Source organism: Equus caballus, chromosome 16 (genome assembly GCF_041296265.1).
Source record: "Equus caballus isolate H_3958 breed thoroughbred chromosome 16, TB-T2T, whole genome shotgun sequence".
Lineage (NCBI taxonomy): Eukaryota > Metazoa > Chordata > Mammalia > Perissodactyla > Equidae > Equus > Equus caballus.
In genome coordinates, this window is record NC_091699.1 from 19,124,171 (window position 1) to 19,138,652 (window position 14,482).

Sequence of the window (14,482 nt, forward strand, 5' to 3'; positions counted from 1 at the left end):
TTGTAAAAACAGCTTAGTAGGTCCAGACTAGCATTTTTTTCTTAACAAAATAGTAAGAGTAGAAAGAGTAGTTAAGGTGGTCAAGGAGTGAAAAACTTGACTCGGCACCAGAAAAGATGATAGTTCTACTTGGAGAGGCAGAAAGCGCTAGCATTAAAAATCTTGAAGAACACGAGTTGGTTGAATGTCGGCTTATTCATCAGTGCCCATAACTATCTGAGCCACTTAAAATTCTGAAGAGGTAATTCAGGGCATTTAACTAGCAGAACTGAGATTTTAAACTCTTAAGTCCTCCTTGCCAGATGGCAGAACTCCTAGAATGAGGTGAAGAGATGAGTGGGAACAATTTTATTAGTCATAATCTCTTGGCATTGTTCATTGTTTGAGCAGGGGTTATTGGACTTCTTGGACCAAAGCAAGAACAGCGGCTGCCATTTACTTTTTGGTTTCCAGCCTACCTGTAGTGGTAATTAGATTAAAAAAAGAAAATCTCTTGTAAACCTGGATTTTATTACTTCAGAAGATGAAGGCATTAAACCTCCTTAACTGTTAATGAGATTACTTTAGCAAGCTTCTTGAATAATTCTTGAATCCACAGTCCATATGTACACAATGGAGTGACCTTACTAGGAAAAGGGCCTAACTAAATTACGTAAACCCCATAGTGTTGTTACCCTTGCCTGACAGAAACTTTGTAATGATGGCGGTGGTGGTTGCCATTGATTCTGGAGCGCTGGAGAAGTACCAAGTAGTTATCCTTGAATGCAGGGAGTTAAATAGGGGTTGGAAGGGGTCACCTGACCTGTGTCCTAGATCGCATCTCACCCCTGTCTAAAGAGCTAACTTTTTCCGGTAATCTTTATGGCCAGTTTATATTTCTTTTGCTGAAATTTTAACCAATCTCTTATTTAAAATTTACCAGACACTTTACAACCCGACACATTAGTTTCACTGGGAGTTTTCCTACACATACGATACACGTAAATATATTGGAATTAGAAGCAGTCTCTCCCTAACATGCAAAGAGCAGTCACATTGATAGAGCAAGAATGTTGAAATGAATGTGCAATAGAGGCAGAACTGGCTTCTTCCACAGTGGGGAGGGAAGTCAGTTGAATCTTCGCTAGACAGGATTTTGCATGTCCATAGACAAGAATTATTTTCCGTTGCCATCAGTTATCTACAGTTTGCAGAGCTGTAACGTAGCTCGAAGGCAGTGAATGACTGGAATCCTGGAAGAGTAGCTCTAGAAAACGCAGAGTTTTTAATTGAAGCACAAGTTTTTCCTTATACTGAGTTACTCTTAGTATTGTGCTACTGGGAACATGTTGTTTACTGTATGAAAACAGTCTTAAAACTTTGTTTTAACCATTTGCAGTATGATTCTAAAATGTATTTTTACAGGATTGATGACATTTTGAACTATGACTTAGGTGTTAAAGATTGCTAAATAAGTGCAACCTCAGCTATTTGAACCCTGCTTCAGAGTCACAAATAGATGTCCTAACGATGGCCAGCTACTCTATTGAGTAAATTAGTGTACATTAATAATGATAACCTAGAACTCCACTTAAATTATCTTCAGAGGTGTTAAAAGTAATAGTAAACTAAGACTGGTGTTAATTATAACATCCTAAGGTGAGGTGGAGTGGTGGTGGGGGTGGTAGGGGTCTTTGATTGTTAAAGGCATGTCATGGGAAACAGGCAAGAAAAGTGAAGGAAAAAAGGGTAGTTGAAATGGATATTCTTTTTTTTTTTTTCGGTGAGGAAAATTGTCCCCGGGCTAACATCTGCACCAACCTTCCTCCGTTTTGCATATGAGACACCTCCACAGCATGACTTGATGAGTGTTGTGTAGGTCCAAGCCCAGGATCCGAACCTGCCAACCCGGGGCTGCTGAAGCAGAGTGTGCAAACTTAACCACTGTACCACTGGGCTGGCCCCTATCCTTTGTTTTTATAACCCACCCTCCCTAGAGGCTTCTGCTTTTATATTCAGTTAATATTCTTCGTCTTAGTACTCTTTTGTGTCTTGGAAGTTAGAATGATGTCTTTTGGCTATATTTAAGAAAGTAGCATCTTTTATGCTCTATCAAAAGCCTTTCTAGAGTATGGAGTTTGGGAAGAAACCAATCTCTTATTTAAAATTTACCAGACACTTTACAACCCGACACATTAGTTTCACTGGGAGTTTTCCTACACATACGATACACGTAAATATATTGGCAGTAGCAGACTAGGAGTATCATGTTTCCGTGTTTGTATCCAGGGAAGGGAGAAGGTGAGAGGAGAGGCTTGCACCGTCCCCCAGCCCTTGGTATTGTTGTCCTGGCCAGCTTTTCTGTGCATTGCAGGTGATTCCCCAGGGTGCCATTCTTGAGCAAGCTTGTACGCTTCTTGATGCTCAGTTTGTTGGGTGTAGATGTATTACTTTTATAGTCCTTGCTTTACTGAGATCTTTTGAATTTCAGGTAAAAAACATCAGAATGAATTTCAGCTTCTGGTGGATCAGGCCAAAAAAGGATACAAGCAAGCTGTTGGAATGTCAAAAAAAGAAGTAACAAAAAAAGAAGATGAATCTCCAAAAAAGCTATTATCTGTATGCATGGGTAAGAGACTTTGAAAACAGAAATGTGTTGAAATTCACTGTTTATTTTTAATATAAAAAGAAAATAAAACCAAGAGAATTAACTTTGGACTTTTTAGTTGTTTGAAATGAGAAAAGGTATTTTTAGACATATAACAGTTGTTGAACGTAAATTAGGTTTATTACTCTGGGAAAAATGATTAGGAGAATGTGCTGAACAGAGTTTCTAAAGTCTGTCTTCCTTTCCGTTAATGATAAATCTGAAGGTGCTTAGTTGGTTAAGCTTGAGGATGTTTTCCAGGTGTAGGATTTAGTGCTGCACACCCTCAGATGTCCTCAAAGACAATAAATTATTGTTACAGGTCACTGGTATTTATTTTGGAAGGAATGTTCTACTAAAAAATCTAAAGCTAATACACTTGGTATACCAATACATAGCACATTCCTTAATTTTGACCCATTTTTAAATTTGAGATTAATATTATATTTCTGTTGCCAGGACTTTGGGCCAGTGAACAAAAAGAGAATCATAATGGAAGAAAGTACACCAGAAAAATCCTTATTTTTTTTTATTGTTGTAAAATATACATAAGATTTATCATTTTAACCATTCATAAATATACAATTCAGTGGCATTAAATACATTCACAATGTTCTGTAGCCATCACCACTATCTACACCCCAAACGTTTTCATCATCTCCTGTGAGATCTCTGTACCCATTAAATAGTAATTCTCTCTTCCCCTCTCCCTGCCAGGCCTGGTAATCTGTATTCTACTTTCTCTGTCTATGAATTTGCTTGTTCTAGGTACCTCATATAAGTGCAATCATATTTGTCCTTCCATATCAGCTTATTTCATTAAGCATGATGTTTTCAAGGTCCTTTTGTTGTAGCATATATCAAAATGCCATTCCTTTTTATGGCTGAGTAATATTCCATCATATATATGTACCACGTTTTGTTTATCCATCAGTCTGTAATGGCTGCTTTCACCTTGTGGCTACTGTGAATAATGCTGCTGTGCAGATTGGTGTTAAACATCTGTTCAGGTCTCTGCTTTCTGTTCTTGTGGACACATCCCTAGGAGCAGAGTTTCTGGTTCACATGGTGATTCTATGTTTACCTTTTGAGAAACCATCAAACTGTTTTCCACAGGAGCTGCACCATTTTACATCCTTGCCAGTAATGCTTGAGGATTCCAATTTCTCTGTATCCTCACCAACACTTGCTATTTTCCGTTTTTGTTTTTTTTTACTACATATAGCTATTATCGTAGGTGTGAAGTGGTATCTCATTGTGGTTTTGATTTACATTTTCCTATTGACATGATGTTAAGCATCTTTTCATATGGTCATTAGCCATTTGTTTTTCTTTGGAGAATTGTTTGTTTAAGTCCTTTGCCCTTTTTTTTTTTTGGTGAAGAAGATTGGCCATGAGCTAACATTCATTAACAATCTTCCTCTTTTTGCTAAGGAAGATTGACCCTGAGCTAACATCTTTGCCCATCTTTTTCCATTTTGTACGTGGGATGCCGCCACAACATGACTTGATTAGGTGTGCATAGGTCCATGCCTGGGATCTGAACCTGTGAACCCTGGGGTGCCAAAGCAAAGGGCACGAACTTAACCACTACACCACCAGTCTGACCTCGCTTTCCCATTTTCTTAATTTGGTGGTTTGTTTTTTTGTTGTTGAGTTTTAGGAGTTCTTTATATATTCTGGATATTAATCTTTTACCATATATATGATTTGCAAATATTTGTACACATTTTCTAGGTTGTCTTTTTACCTTCTTGATAGTATCTTTTGATGCACAAAGGTGCTTAATTTTGATGAAGTTAAATTTATCTATTTTTGTTTTTGCCTGTGCTTTTGGTATTATGTCCATGAAGTTGTTGCCAAATCAGCGTCATGAAGATTTTCCTCTATGATTTTTCTTAAGAGTAGTTGTAGCTTTTATGTTTAGATCTGTGATCCATTTCAAGTTAATTTTTGTATATGGTGTAGGGTAAGAGTCAACTTCATTCTTTTGCCTGTAGATAATCCAGTTTTCTGAGCATCATTTGTTAAAAAAACTATCCTTTCCCCGCTGAATGCTCTTGACATCCTTGTTGAAAATCAGTTGAGGGGCCGGCCCCGTGGCCGAGTGGTTAAGTTTGCACAGTCCTCTTCAGCGGCCCAGGGTTTGTTGGTTCAGATCCTGGGCACAGACCTACACATTGCTCATCAAGCCATGCTGCGGCGGCATCCCACATAGAAGAGCTAGAATGACCTATAACTAGGATATACAACTGTGTGCTAGGGCTTTGGGGAGAAAAAAGAAAAACAAAAAAGGAAGATTGGCAACAGAAGTTAGCTCAAGGCCAGTCTTCCTCATCAAAAAGCATACTTAACAAAAAGAAAAGAGAAGAAAATCAGTTGACCATATATATGAGGGTTTATTTCTGTACTCTGTGTTCTGTTCTATTTGTCTATATGTCTGTCCTTAGACGAGAACTATGCTGTTTTAATTACTGTAGCTATATAATAAATTTTGAAGTTGGGAAGTTTGAGTCCTCCAACTTTATCCTTTCTTTTCAAGATTATTTTGGCTATTTGGGTCCCTTGAGATTCCATGTGATTTTAGGATAGATTTTTCTCTTTCTGCAAAAAGTGCCATTTAAGTTTTCCCATCCATGAATACAAGATGTCTTTCATTTATTTGTCTTTAGTTTCTTTCAGCAAAGTTTTGTAGTTTTCAGCATACAGATCTTCCACCTTTTTGGTTAGATTTATTCCTAAGTATTTTATTCTTTTTAGGTGTTACTGCATTCCTTATTTTTGTCATAAATTCTCTTGGTGTCATTTAGTAGGTTGCTGCCTGAGTGTATACCTCATGGTCTTTGTGAACAAATTGAATTTGTTAATGCAGTTGTTAAAGGATATTCTTAGAAAGTAGTTTAGCTCCTAAGAAAACCCACTTTAATATCTCGGATTAGGAGAACGTTTTTGTTTATTGGTTGAATCTCTCTGGAAAATGATTGATTGCTTGTGCTCAGAGGTTGTATATCATATGTTCAGAAATGAGTGCTACTGGTAGGTTGCTGTGCATGAATGCTCCTGTCTGAGAAGGGCGGGAAGTGAGAGACGAGGACACACACTGACTCAAAAGCTGGGGGTTGTCTAGCATCATACAACCATTATAAAACCAATTTTTGCTCTTTAGGGTAAACTTGCTCATTGAAGTGCCAATGTAAGTGAACAAGACGCATGTTCTCCCAAATAAAGCCTTCATCTGCTTTTGCTGCATGTCTTTGGGGAGGTTGAGTCAGAGCCTCATTTTGGGGCTCTATTTGAAGTCCTGTTCTGGGATCTCAGTTACCTATGGAGGATAACTGACTCTCATTGCCCACAAATCGTTGAATGATATTTATCCCCAAGAGGGAATTTATCTTCTAGAAGCTTCTGTAAGAGAAGAATATAAATCAGGTGCAAAAATAAAAGATAGTTTTAAGTTGAATTCCTGCTCCCTGATTTGCCAGGTTGATTGCGTTCTCCCGGCAAGTTGAGTGATAGATTTGCTTGGGTTCACTGAGTTTACCAGGTGATTGATTCCTCTTAACGTGGTCCTGGGTGTCCTTTTGCAAGAGGAGATCCTCGAGATCCTGGATGGTTGTCTTGGCTTCTTTTTTCCCTTTGCTACATAAACATTAGAGAGTACAGTTTTGTTTTGGTAAGGGTTAGGCTTGTCGAAAGCCAGGCAACACCAGGAGCTTATTTTGAGAAATCATTCTCTTCTGATGTATGCTGTTCTCCAGGATAACAAAAACATAATTATTTCTGGAAAAATCTTGACTCTATGGACTTGGAAAGGTTTTTTTTTTGAAGAAGTTGTCTTATTCTTTTTCCATGAGTTTTCTCTTTATAACAAAACCTTGACAATTCTTTTTAGTGTCCTGTGTTAAAGGTCACTTACCTTTACAAGCGCACTGGATGAGTGATGTGTGAAAGCTCCGCTTTTCTATGAGGAAACTCATGAAAAGGGGCTCTATACGATTAGCACATGTGGTTTGCATGTTAAGTCCCTACTCAGTTCCTGAATCTTACAGACAGCACAACTGAAATCCCAGCTGAGTCCTGAGACAGACTGTGAGGGAGCATCCTGGGCACTGAAGACTCCTTCATGGATATTGTTTTCTGCACTCATATTTACAGATACTTGGTCATAACTGCATGTCACATTCTTGGCAAACACTGTGTCTGCGTCCCTCCAGCTTTCCTGGGCCTTTATCTTTATCTGCAATAAGAGACCTCAGAAATTGAGAATATAACAAGGAATACATAGAAATGTGACATGTATTGGATCAACTGGAAATATTAGTTATGTCTGATCAGTTTTCCTTTTCTATAGTGAGTGTTAGATTCTGTGTAACAGATTTAGAAAAAAATCCAGATAGAGTGACTATCATATAGTAGTCGCTGACAAATATTATGGTTCTCTTGTTAATTGAATATTCTTTTTTTGTTTCTTATGTTTATCAGTGCTCTCTGATCTGTGAAATATGCAGAATCCTTTAGTAATACTGTAAATAGAAGCCTCATTAGAATTACAGAGTTCTCCCCACTCGTGGTTTTAAAGGAAATTTTGTTTTTAAATTAATTAATCTGGAAATACATGGGATGGACAGTATAATTAGAGGGTACCATTGCAGTGTTGATTCTTATTCTCTGGCTGTCACTAGAGTTTTGGAATCAATGTTACTTAAACTTCTATTTTACTAAGTATAAGTAGCAATATTAAAAGTTGTGAAAATAATAAACATACAGATGTTGTAGATTTTAAGGTACTCTTAAATATTTCTCTTTTTTTCCTTTCTTTCATTTCTTTTTTCCTTTTTAGGAGAGGAAGATAATAAAACGAAATTCTCGGACGTACCCTTGGTAACAAACCACTTCCCCCAGTCAAAGCTGGACTCCCCAGGGAAACTGGAGCCTGATAGATCAGATGACTCTTCTAGTTGTACTGATATTCAAATCGAAGCTTTTTCTTCACCAGAATCAGATTCATGGAATAGGTAAGAAGCTTGGAGCAGTGGATTATTTTAAATTTCTATTTCTTATGCCTGCTAAGATAGATGGACAAAAATAATTAGAAAGTAACTTTGAGGCACAGTGCACTTCCTCAGTCACCTTCCATTTCAGTCTCCTCTCACTGCTTCGTGACTTCACAGTGATGGCAAGACAGGATGTGGGAGAGCATGTGCAGCAGCCACAGCGTGGCTTTGTTTTCTACGCTGCAATCTTTGATAGGTGTTTATCATGGGGTTGGAAAATAGCATGATAGGCAGTGAAATTTTTGTCAAGACAGTGAGTGAAGGAGATAAAGACAACTCTAGTAGAAAATGGAGATGACCAGAAAGGCAGTGCATAGGAGAGTAAAACAAAGAAGGAGCAAGTAGAATGGATGGGGAAGCTTTAAAAATGACACATCTGGAGGTGGGTCATTTTCCCAAATGATTTTTTATAAGGTGTTTAAAAAGGTGATGTATTTTTAAAAGATGTCATACTGTTAAGTCATGATATATATACCATTTTGTGTTCTGGTGTTCCACTTAGATCATAAATGCTACTCATGTTTCTTACCTCATCTTTAAAACAGTTTTTTAGTGGGTGCACTGTTCTCTTGTGTTTCGATACTATGACTGACCAAACTCCTCAGTTTCTGTTGGATATCTACGTTTTACCCAGTGTTCTACTTATACCCCTAGAGCTGTGGTAAAGTCCTCCTTATACAGAGCCTTTTGTTTCTAGTGAAGTATTTCCTTATCGCTAACATCATTTTGACTGTGGTTGGTGGGGGTGTTGCCTTCCGAATGAATTATACCAGTTTTAAATGCTACCAGCAGCAGGTGACTATGTCTTGGAAATTATTTCATCTTTGATATTGTTCATTTAAAAATTGTTAACAGTGCTCTAGAATAATAGATTATGTGTAATCTGAAATCAAATTAAGAAACTTTTTTATAAGAGGAGTATACCCCAAAACTCTAGGGTTCTTGGGAAACAATTTCAAATTATTCAGAATCAAGTATTTAGAAGGGAAAATCTCACCTCACCCCTAACATCTTCAAAGTCAAAAACATAGTATCTCAAGTTGGGTACAGGAAAAACACATGGCCTGAGTTTTCTCTAAGAGTGTGGTACTGCTGCACAGTTTCTGTAGATCAGGCCATTCCTGCAAGTCCTATAGGCAGTATTTGTTCTTAAACACAGGTCTTGTAGGGATACAGGGTAAAAATGGAGGAAATAGAGTTCAGGGGAGAAAGAATTAGCTTTTAACCACAGTCATGGGATACCTGAATGTTTCAGAAGGCCAGGGTGAAACAGGATATTTTTATGAACTTGGAGTCAGGGGAATGGGGGAAAGTCCAGTGGGAAACACATGGCAGCAAGATGGATATTTATCTGGTGGTGAGAGTGTGGGAAATAGGATGAGTTTGTTGGAGATATTGGCCTTGGACACACTTACTGGCATCACTGAACTGTGAGAGGATTATTAAACCATTAAAAAAATTTTTTTAACGTAAGCTGTTATATTCTGTTTCACATTTTGAATTAGTTATGCATGTGTATATGTCTGTACACACACCCCTCCTCCCACTCTGATTCAGGAGCAGGCTGTGGAGGAGTAAGGATGCAGCTGGAAGCAGCTGTGGTGTCGCAGGAAAAGTAGTAGATTTACAGCTGAATGGCTTCGGGTCAGGTCTGCTGGGTGATTTGGGAGTGAGTCTTTTGAAGCTTGCTTCCATATTTATGAAAAGCACATAAACATATCTTACATCTCAGATCTGTTGGGAAGATGAAGTGAGATTATAGATATGAGAGTCTTTGATAAATAGATGATTATTATTGTACTTTTATAAGGACAAAATCAATTATATTTGAACTTTGCCAGAGAACGTTGTGAGCCTGGGCTGTGGAGTTGCTTTCAGACGTCACTGAACGTGGCCTCAGCCAGGCACTCACACTGAGGCGCAGTCTTCTAGTTTACTCCCGTTACATTTCCCACGGCACCTGTTCCGGACCAACTGCCTGTGTCTGTTTCTTCACTTCCAGTAGACACCTTGTCTCCCAGTCCACCGAGGACAGCTAGTCTGACCTGTCTTCTTTCCTTTTAAGATTTCTTGTAATTTCTAACCTCTTCTCTCCTTTTAAGTATGAGAGAAAGACATGTTTCTTAAGGTATTTCTAAAGACTCTTCTTTCCTGTCAATGATGAGATAAAGACATATTATTTCTTAGGACAAATTCATCTACCTCCTCTAGCACATTGTTCTGTCAGTCGTTCCTTAAGTTTGCTCTTCAATGACCCCTTTCCCTCAGCCCTACTTCGATCTCTGTCTTCTCTTCTTCTTCCCACTAAGCAGGAAGTAATTTTGACTTCCTCTGTGAATTTCTATAGCAGTGTATATGAATTCCATAGCAGCTGATTGAAATCAAATCCTGTCTTGTGTTATACTTATTTGACTATCTTTGTCATTCCTATTATTACTCGTTGAAGTCCTTAAGAATTGAGTCTCACTCATTTTTTAAAAAAATCTCCTGCCAAAGGTCTATTATAAGACCTTTATTAAGTGAATGATTTATTGATTCTAAGACATACATTTTTGGTTTTACATTTTAATGTCTGAAATTGCATGTGTACTGTAATCAATGGTGCCTTACAGTTGCTACGAGCCAGGTTGCAGGCATGCTATACTTGTCAGTGTGTGAGCATTATGGCTCTCCAGACTGTCATCATTTCAGTTGAGTTACATGTATTGTTAGCGTTACATTGGTTTGCCATTTAAAAATGTCTTCAACAGGGGCCACCCTGGTGGTGTAGTGGTTAAGTTCGCACACTCTGCTTTGGTGGCCCGAGGTTCGCAGGTTTGGATCCTGGGCGTGGACCTACACACAGCTCATCAAGCCATGCTGTAGCAGCATCCCACATGTAAAGTAGAAGAAGCGTGGCACAGATGTTAGCTCAGGGACAATCTTCCTCACCAAAAATAAATAAATAAATAATAAAATGTCTTCAACAAAATAAGAGACAAAAAAGTTATTGTGTATAAAGAAAGCCACAGAAAATGCAGCAGGGTGTAAGTTTGCTGTGAGGGTAGTATTCATCATTTGACAAATGACTGCAATTTCGTATTTTCTTGCAAAACAGTTGAGTGATTTACAGGACCTAGGAAAGTGAGATATCCGCAGGTGTCTAAAGACTTGTTCCATTTTGTCAATGAGCTACAGTGCAAGGATTGCCTTTTTGTTACGTGATTGACTGAAGGCAGGAGAAATGGTCAAATCCCTTGGAATAGATGGAAGAAATTTCAAAGCCATAATAGCATGACTTATTCACATGTTGCAAAAGACTATTGTTAGAGTGTCAAACGTCAGTTTGTTAGACACTTCTTACTGTCTCTGAACAGAAGCTGCCTATCTCCCAGTCACATGCTATGTGATTGAGGAAAGAAACAAAATCCTGAGTTCAGTTTGCAGAATGGGTGTCAATGGCTTAGATGAAATTCCTGGAGACAGTCGTCTAGGACTTTTGAGAAGTACTGTATCTCCAGTGCTCTTGTGGTACAGAGGATGGCTTTGTAAGGGAAAACTCAGACCTCATAGATAAGTCACAATACGATGAAGAAGAATCGGGCTCCGAATCTGAAGGCATTTTAGGAATACTTTAATGAGTTTATTTCAGATCTTTTTATGTAATATGCACAACAGTGGTATGAGATAAAACCTTCTGTCCACAGATATTTAAAATGTGTAAAACTTAAACCTTCTAAGTGAAAAGGAAGTATAGTTAAATTGATCTTAATTTTTTCTCTCTTAGTGACATAAAATAATGGTTTGTCTTGCCATTAATGTTGTCTTAGATTTTTTGAAATGTGGTATCTGAACATGAATAAGGTCCCTGACTCACTTCAAACATAATTTCGTCACCTACTTGGAAACTCATAAAGTAGGTCATAAAACTGGTTGGTGGTAACCTGACAGAGGGCTGTCACAGAGCATATTGATCCATTGCTTTGTGCCAGTGTTATTTGGTGACTCCAGAATCTAAATAGTCAAAAGAGATACCCAAGTGATTAGGCTAATTAATACTATAGAAATGAAGAAAAGAATTCAAAGTGAGAAGGGACCCATCACAACCAAATGCTTTTAGTAGAATCATAGTATAGCAGAGATAAATGGTCTTTATTTATCTGATCTTCTTTTTATATTCTATCAGCTAGAAGTGAGATGGGGTACTACACTTAGAGACTTTGTTGAGATACTTTCTAACCCTAAAATTCTGTATTGCTATTATTTTTGGCAAGTGTAATAGTTGGTAAATTATTTGTGTTCCTTTACCAGTTGTCCATTGTGGATCATGACTCAACCTTCTGGATTCTTTTTTTTTTTTTGTATATTGAAGTGTTCCTATCTTTATCCCTTTAATTTTTTACAAAAACTTTCTCATTTTTTTCTTTTTATGATACTTTTGTTGCTTTTATTGTAAAACCCTACATTTTCAAAAATACTTTTAAATTTATGTGTTATGCATGTTTATTATGAAAGTAGGAAATTTAGGTAAACAAAAAGAATAAAATTCCATAATTTTGTCAGCCAGAAATAACTTCATGATAACACTTTCATATGTACGTCCTTCTAAAGATAGATGACCATTTTTTTTTTTATTCAGGTTATGAAAGTTAACATCCTTGTGAAATTACAGTTGTACATCATTATTAGTCATGTTGTAGGTGCACCACTTCACCCCTAGTGCCCGCCCCCCACCCCCTTCCCCCTGGCAACCACCGATCAGTTCTCTTTGTCCATATGTTAACTACCACCTATGAGTGGAGTCATACAGAGTTCGTCTTTCTCTGTCTGGCTTATTTCACTCAACATAATACCCTCAAGGTCTATCCATGTTGTTGTGAATGGGACGACTTTGTCCTTTTTTATGGCTGAGTAGTATTCCATTGTATATATATACCACATCTTCTTTATCCAATCCTCAGTTGCTGGGCACTTAGGTTGGTTCCATGACTTGGCTATTGTGAATAATGCTGCGATGAACATAGGGGTGCATGGAACTTTTGGAATTGCTGATTTCAGGTTCTTAGGATAGATACCCAGTAGTGGGATGGCTGAGTCATAAGGTATTTCTATTCTTAACTTTTTGAAGAATCTCCATACTGTTTTCCATAGTGGCTGCACCAGTTTGCATTCCCACCAACAGTGTATGAGGGTTCCCTTTTCTCCACAGCCTCTCCAACATTTGCCACTTCTTGTTTTGGATATTTTTGCCATTCTAACAGGTGTAAGGTGATATCTTAGTGTAGTTTTGATTTGCATTTCCCTGATGATTAGTGATGATGAGCATCTTTTCATGTGTCTATTGGCCATCCGTATATCTTCTTTGGAGAAATGTCAGTTCATGTCTCCTGCCCATTTTGTAATTGGGTTGTTTGATTTTTTATTGTTGAGTTGTGTGAGTTCTTTGTATATTATGGAGATTAACCCTTTGTCGGATAAATAACTTGTGAATATTTTTTCCCAATTAGTGGGCTGTTTTTTTGTTTCAATCCTGTTTTCCCTTGCCTTGAAGAAGCTCTTTAGTCTGATGAAGTCCCATTTGTTTATTCTTTCTATTGTTTCCCTCATGTGAGGGGTTATGGTGTCCGAAAAGATTCTTTTGAAGCTGATGTCAGAGTGTACTGCCGATATTCTCTTCTAGAAGCCTTATTGTTTCAGGCCTAATCTTTAGGTCTTTGATCCATTTTGAGTTTATTTTAGTAAATGGTGAAAAAGAATGGTTGATTTTCATTCTTTTACATGTGGCTGTCCAGTTTTCCCAGCACCATTTGTTGAAGAGACTTTCTTTCCTCCATTGTAGGCCCCCAGCTCCTTTGTCAAAGATTAGCTGTCCATAGATGTGTGGTTTTATTTCTGGGCTTTCAGTTCTGTTCCACTGATCTGTGCACCTGTTTTTGTACCAATGCCATGCTGTTTTGATTACTGCAGCTTTGTAGTATGCTTTGAAGTCAGGGATTGTGATGCCTGCAGCTGTGTTCTTCTTTCTCGGGATTGCTTTAGCAATTCGGGGTCTTTTGTTGCCCCATATGAATTTTAGGATTCTTTGTTCAATTTCTGTAAATAATGACATTGGAATTCTGATTGGGATAGCGTTGAATCTGTAGATTGCTTTAGGTAGTATGGACATTTTAACTATATTTCTTCTTCCAATCCATGTGCATGGAATGTCTTTCCATCTCTTTATGTCATCGTCAATTTCTTTCAAGAAGGTCTTATAGTTTTCGTTGTATAGATCTTTCACTTCCTTAGTTAAATTTATCCCAAGGTATTTTATTCTTTTTGTTGTGATTGTGAATGAGATTGAGTTCTTGAGATCTTTTTCTGTTAGTTCATTGTTAGCATATAGAAATGCTACTGACTTATGTATGTTGATTTTATACCCTGCAACTTTGCTGTAGTTGTTGATTGTTTCTAATAGGTTTTCTATGGATTCTTTGGGGTTTTCTATATATAAGATCATGTCATCTGCAAATAGCGAGAGTTTTACTTCTTCGTTGCCTATTTGGATTCCTTTTATTTCTTTTTCCTGGCGAATTGCTCTGGCCAAAACCTCCAGTACTATGTTGAATAAAAGTGGTGAAAGTGGGCACCTTTGTTTTATTCCTGTTCTGAGAGGGATGGCTTTCAGTTTTTCTCCATTGAGTATGATGTTGGCTGTGGGTCTGTCATATATGGCCTTTATTATGTTGAGGTACTTTCCTTCTATACCCATTTTATTGAGGGTTTTTATCATAAATGGGTGTTGGATCTTGTCGAATGCTTTCTCTGCATCTATTGAGATGAT

The 14,482-nt window shown here is 37.7% G+C and overlaps 1 protein-coding gene across 12 annotated transcripts in view; it reads left to right on the forward strand.

The window, feature by feature from the left end:
• RAD18 (RAD18 E3 ubiquitin protein ligase) overlaps positions 1-14,482 on the forward strand; it is a 161,013-nt gene that overhangs the window by 95,363 nt on the left and 51,168 nt on the right. For all 12 annotated transcript variants that reach the window (XM_023620038.2, XM_005600404.4, XM_001495792.5 and 9 more), the window contains 2 exons: positions 2,471-2,608; positions 7,467-7,641. In XM_023620038.2, the coding sequence (XP_023475806.2) occupies positions 2,471-2,608; positions 7,467-7,641 (313 nt within the window). The remainder of the gene's footprint in view (positions 1-2,470; positions 2,609-7,466; positions 7,642-14,482) is intronic.